Source organism: Aegilops tauschii, chromosome 1 (assembly GCF_002575655.3).
Source record: "Aegilops tauschii subsp. strangulata cultivar AL8/78 chromosome 1, Aet v6.0, whole genome shotgun sequence".
NCBI lineage: Eukaryota > Viridiplantae > Streptophyta > Magnoliopsida > Poales > Poaceae > Aegilops > Aegilops tauschii.
Window position 1 is genome coordinate 79,407,079 of NC_053035.3, and position 5,600 is coordinate 79,412,678.

Genomic DNA, 5,600 nt, shown 5'->3' on the forward strand with positions numbered 1-5,600 from the left:
GGAGATGGGTATGAGACCCACATAAGTTGCCATGGGGGTAACCCAACCTATGTGATCGGAGATCCCGTGAATTAGGACCTGGGAAAACAATCGAGCGGTCAACTGAGGAGAGTATCCTTAATAAACCCACTCTGTTGGAGATGCAGTAATACTCTCAATTTTGTAAGGCAGGCTGACTTTTGTCTTAATGTGTTCCAAAGCTTGTGTAAGGAAGATGCTAACCTACAGAGCATTCTTTGGAGGAACACAACTATGTGAGCCCGACTGCTGGTCATAGTCTATGAGATTGGGAAATCTCTAGGAAGCTCGTGAGAAGGTATGGAGTATGACTAATAAGCTTCACCCGTGGGGTTTAGCTAGCCTTTGGTAGCCACATATCAGCTGACAATAGGCGAAACTTCTGCACGCCAAACTGACAGTTCAAGGCATAGTCCATTGTTCAGTTGTGAAGAAGTCTAATCCTGTTGCTCTAGGTGGAAGTTCAACTTAACAGACTCCACTGAAATTTCTGATATATCAAACATTGTGTGGAACAGTTGACAAACTTATATGCCTCGAGATCTGGTGGGGGATTGATGGATTATGGGTGGGCTTAGGCCCATATAAGACACTAATCCCTGGTTAATCTTGAGGCCCATGTATGAGATGGCAGGTGGTGGGAAGTTTAGTCCCACCTTGCTAGTTGAGGAGAGTTGAGACCCCTTTATAAGGGCTGCCCTACCACTTGCCATTGGGAGCTTGGGAAGAGGAGTGGTACACGCGCGCTCCTCCTCCTCCGCCGCCCGCCTCGCCACGCCTCGCCACGCCTCATCCGCGCGCGCCGCGGGTTGCGGGAATGAGCCGAGCCGAAGCTTAGGCTCACAACTTTCTACCCGACGGACTATATAAGAAGGCTCTGGCCAGTGGAGTGACCTAGTTCGGTTCACTCACTCCCTCTCGCGTAACCTAGCCGTCATCTACTGTTCCTCACTCTGTGCTGTCTCCGGCGACCTCCGGAACCCTGTCGTTCGAGATCCTGCCCGGGAGAACGGCAATAAGGTTTTTGGGGAGCGTCTCGACGCGACTGCTCCTGATCCGTCCCCGGCTCCGTCCACCTGTGCTTCCACTACTTCCCCTGCATGGCTGACGACGCCGCCGCTAAGAAGAAGGCCACGAACGACGCCGAGGCTGCTGCTGTCGCCGCCGAGTTGGCTTGGCCAACCGGAGGGTTCATCCCTCGTTTACTCATAGTTGTGCTAGCCATATATGTGCTGCTCATAGATGGTTCGCTTCCATGTTCTGTACGTGCTAGTATGCTTAGGTATCGCTACAAGATGCATACCGTTTATGTCATGCTTACTGTTTACTCGTGGATTAGTCTAATTGAAAAAGTGCTAATATTTCCAACATATCAGATGCGATTCATCGTTCATATCATGTCTGTCGTAAAGTGTTTCTTCTATGTTCTTTTCTGCTTTGTATGCGCGTCTGTCCATATTCTTGATAAATCGCCGCCTCACTATGTGCATATACTAGTTATTCAAGCATCTATTCTTTATTGATGACCACTCTTGTATTTTCACACCGAGATAACTCTTTTAGCATTGCTATACAACTGACGCTTTTCACACGATACTCAGCCGACGTTTCCCATCAGGCCGTTTGTAAATCCTAGGCAATCTCACGGTGCAGAGTTTGTGTAGGCTGCACATCGGGCATAACATGTGGTGTGCACATCAATTTCTTTACTCTTTGACTTCCATCCTAAGCCACTGTTGCATTTGTGGTCTGGCCTGGCATGGGCTTGCCCTGCAGGAATTGCTGAAACAGTACGAGCGCTTGCCGCGGGCGGTGCAGAGGAACCTCATGGCCTGCACCTCTGATGGACACCAGTGTAAGGCCCTTGTATACCTGGCTCCAACCGCCGACCTAAGAAAACAATACAGATACATATGGAGAAGTGAGCGGATGTAGTCAATTTGTATGCCCACCGAACCATCTCAATGATTCTATTGATATTAGTCCCTCCATTTCATAATGTAAGACGGTTTTTGGGAGAGAGTACTTTGCAAAAGAGTTGAGGGGGATGATGCTGACCTCCTGGTCGTCATACCAAGGATACCAACTGGTAGTAGTTGGAAGACCCAAAGCGCCGATGGAGTGTCTTGTTGCTGCCAAGGGGACTACCGCGTCCGTGTCGCCGCTGAGAAATAAACACAACAACATTATGTCTATGTTTACAGAAGGTGACTAAATTGTCTTTCTAAAGGAGAACACTGAAGGATTTGCGATAACTTTCACGTAGAACTGCCTATATTAGCTGACATGATCTTGCATGACAGCAACCCAACAAGTTGCAAACTTGAGAGCTGCGGATGCAAATTATGCAAGGGAAAGAGATGCCTGGGGTTCAATTGGATCCTAATGTTGAGCTGACGGGTCAACAGAAGAATATTATGCATAAATGTAATAGTTCATCTCTGATTGTTAATTCGGGTGCAGTCAAAGCAGTGTATTATCTGCAGTTTCTCTTGTTAACTGACTGATGATGTCTGATGACTTTTTTAGGGAATAGGTTTATGCCCGACTTTATAGATAAAGACATATGGCAGAAACCAAAGAGTCATAAAACCGACCAAACAACAGACTCATCAGTCATCCGTGATGTGCATCAGTGTACCTGTTGTCATTTAGTACAATTTTTTCTTTTCAAAAAGGAGGTATGTTTTTTTTTTGAAAAGGAGGTTTACCACAGCATGTGTTATTATCAATACCAAATTTATATAAAAAATATCAACATCCATAACAGCAAATCAATACCATTAGAATCATCATAGAACATATTTTTACATCATATAGTATTTGTTATTGTGAAAGTTTATATTATTTTTATGAACTTGGTCAAAACTAATATGCAGAGTTGGTGTCCTAAAATGGAAGAGGCCAAGATGTCCTGAACATATTAGCTTAGCATGCACTCCTTCTACATATTAGCTTTGTCCCAAGTTTATAAAAAGAAATATTAACATCAAGATTTAATACTCTAGCAAATTTTGTAAAAATATGTTACCCCAGGCAGACAGTTGATAAGAGATTACCGAAAAAAATATGTAATATTATACATAATTTAGTTCTTTTAGAAGATAGTATTATAATTTAGTTAAGAAATGCTGGAACGCATTACTAAACTGAACTAGGAATGATCTGACCTGAAGACCCATATCCTTAGGCCAGCTGCAATAAGCTCCTTGTAAATAGGAAGCATGGATCTCGGAGTATCATGCCAGTGGGTATTAATGGTGTGACTGCAGGTCGCCCACGTGTAGTCCATGGCGCCGGTGACGTTGGCGTGGAGAGCCCTCTGCACGTCCCGCCGGTTGTAGTACGCCGTGGAGTATCCCGCCGTGCACGGGTCGTACGATCCGGTCATCCACGGCTGCAGCATATGCATGGCGTTTCATCACTTCAAAAAGTAGCAGCATGGGGCTTTACTGGATAACGACGCACGGAATCTGGGTCCAGGATGCTCACGTAGCGCCCCCGGGGCCGCCGCCGGCTCGACGACCACGACGTGCTGTTGCAGACGGGCGTGTAGAGGCTGTACATGTCGATGTTGCCCTGCTCCGCCGTGGCGACGTCCACCGCGGCATCGCACGCCGGCGAAGGGTGGATGAAGGAGTCGTTCAGGCAGGAGGCCTTGAGGCGGCGGTAGGTGTTGTCGGAGATGATCCCGTGGTTCCACCAGGACTCGAACGTGCCCAGGTAGTCGTGGTAATCGTCGATCAGGCCGTTCCCGACCATGAAGCCTTTGAAGTTGATGACGGGGTTCTCGATGCCTTTGTTTCTCCGGTGAACCAGCTGGGACAGCTCCGGGACGTAGTGCCCTGCGTAGCTCTCGCCGGCGATGTAGAAGTCAAGGTACTTGTAGTGCGGGAACCTCTCGAACCATTTCGCCAGAAAGGTGTACGAGTCATGAGCCGTTCTGTTGTCGCCCGAGGTGTAGATGTCGGAGGAGGTGTTGGTGTAGGAGAACCCGACGCCGGCCGGCGAGTCCAAGAACAGGACGTTAGCCACTGCAAAGGCAGTTATTCTCCACCATCAGAGGCGCAAGAAATAAAAACAGTGACCGTGATCAAGCAAGGACTTGGGTACCTACTCACTCGTGCATTTTGAAACCGAACCGTAAACCATACCAAAAATAAATTGAACCGAACAAATTTTATGGTTTTCATGGTTTCTGATTTCAGTATGGTATGAATTTTTTCATATTGTTTTGAACTTTGATTTTGTATGGTATATACTGATGTTTTAAACTTCGGTTTTTATGGTATATACTGAAAAATCGAAGGGTTAACCAAATAAACCAAAGTAAAAAATATATTCATATTTCTTGAGCCAAACAACCATAAAAGTTGTCATTTTCTTACATGAGTCAAATTTCTTACTAAGCATGTTCGTGTAACGTAGCCATTTTTCTCTTTAATAAAATGCTAAGCACGTCCATGACCATCAAGCTATGAATCCATGCATTCATATATTGTTATATACTATTTGTGTAAAATATTATGTGTTTTGAGTTGTAAATTTATAAATTGTTATTACATTGTTTTTAAATTTGCATCAACTTTGGATATTATGGTATACAGAGACACCATACCAAAATAATTTGGCATATGCCGAAATTGAATCATATTTTAATTTTATACCTTGTTTATTGAAGTATTAATAAGTACTTCCTCTGTAAACTAATATAAGAGCGTTTAGATTACTAAAGTAGTTATCTAAACACTTTTATATTAGTTTACGCTATACAAGTTGTATAAACCGAACCATGTAAATCGAATAAACCAAATTCACAGAGTGAATACCTACCTTTGTTCCAGCGATACTCGTTCAAGACGAGGCCGGCGCCGCGCGGCTTGACGAGGAATGCGCCGAGCTCCTCCGACGCGCCGAACGCGACTGAGGAGCAGCCGGGCCCGCCGTTGAGCCACAGCACGACCGGCGCTGGCTGGGCCTCCTCGGGCGCCTCTTGCAGCAGATAAAACAGCGACCGTCCGGCGCTCTCGTTCACCGTGATGTACCCGGAGTACATGTCGAAGTCCACGGCCGGCTGCCCGGGCAGGCGAACTATGCGGTCTGCGGCATGGCCACTCGCTTCCGCTGCAGCTGGCCGGAGGAGGCACGTCAACGCCACCAAGAGCACTGCCAGTGCTGCTGCTGCTGCTGCTGGAGCTGGGGGGAGACGACCGGTCATAGTTCTCAATCGGTACAGTTGCTTGTAGAGAAGCGGAAATACGGTGAGAATAAATAGGAGAGGAGGCAGGTTTGATGTGGTTGTTTGGTTTGGACCGCACGCTTTCCTGTTATCTTCTTCTCTTTTTCTGCCAAAATAATTTCATTTTATTGAGCAAACGGGTCTACGACGGAGAAGGGAATTAAGAGGAGGATTGTGACATTGTCAATTTAGTTACCAGACGGTCAGAGGAAACGGACATAAAACATTTTTCAAGCTATGTTTTTTTTGAACTCAAAGCCATTTAATAATAAGGGAAATGTTTTGAGTCGGCCGGCTGATCTTTCTGGGCACGTCCACCATCTTCATAGTCGTTGGATCTCGT

At 46.0% G+C, this 5,600-nt stretch overlaps 1 protein-coding gene across 1 annotated transcript; it reads right to left on the reverse strand.

Annotated features, from left to right (window-relative positions):
• Positions 1-1,518: 1,518 nt before the first annotated feature.
• LOC109761288 (serine carboxypeptidase 2) lies at positions 1,519-5,266 on the reverse strand. Its single transcript, XM_020320083.4, has 5 exons — positions 4,852-5,266; positions 3,511-4,052; positions 3,189-3,415; positions 2,077-2,182; positions 1,519-1,908 (listed from the first exon to the last, which is right to left on the reverse strand). The coding sequence occupies exons 1-5, from the start codon at positions 5,234-5,236 to the stop codon at positions 1,744-1,746; spliced, it is 1,425 nt and encodes a 474-aa protein (XP_020175672.4). The 5' UTR covers positions 5,237-5,266; the 3' UTR covers positions 1,519-1,743.
• Positions 5,267-5,600: the final 334 nt, after the last annotated feature.

What these genes read in the sequence shown, in the direction of transcription:
- LOC109761288 (XM_020320083.4), bottom strand. Translation starts at nt 5,236, where the DNA reads ATGACCGGTCGTCTCCCCCCAGCTCCAGCAGCAGCAGCAGCAGCACTG. An exon ending in GGCGGCCCCGGGGGCGCTAC is followed by an intron (nt 3,416 to 3,510) that starts GTGAGCATCCTG and finishes CATATGCTGCAG; the next exon opens with CCGTGGATGACCGGATCGTA. An exon ending in CTAAGGATATGGGTCTTCAG is followed by an intron (nt 2,183 to 3,188) that starts GTCAGATCATTC and finishes TTTATTTCTCAG; the next exon opens with CGGCGACACGGACGCGGTAG.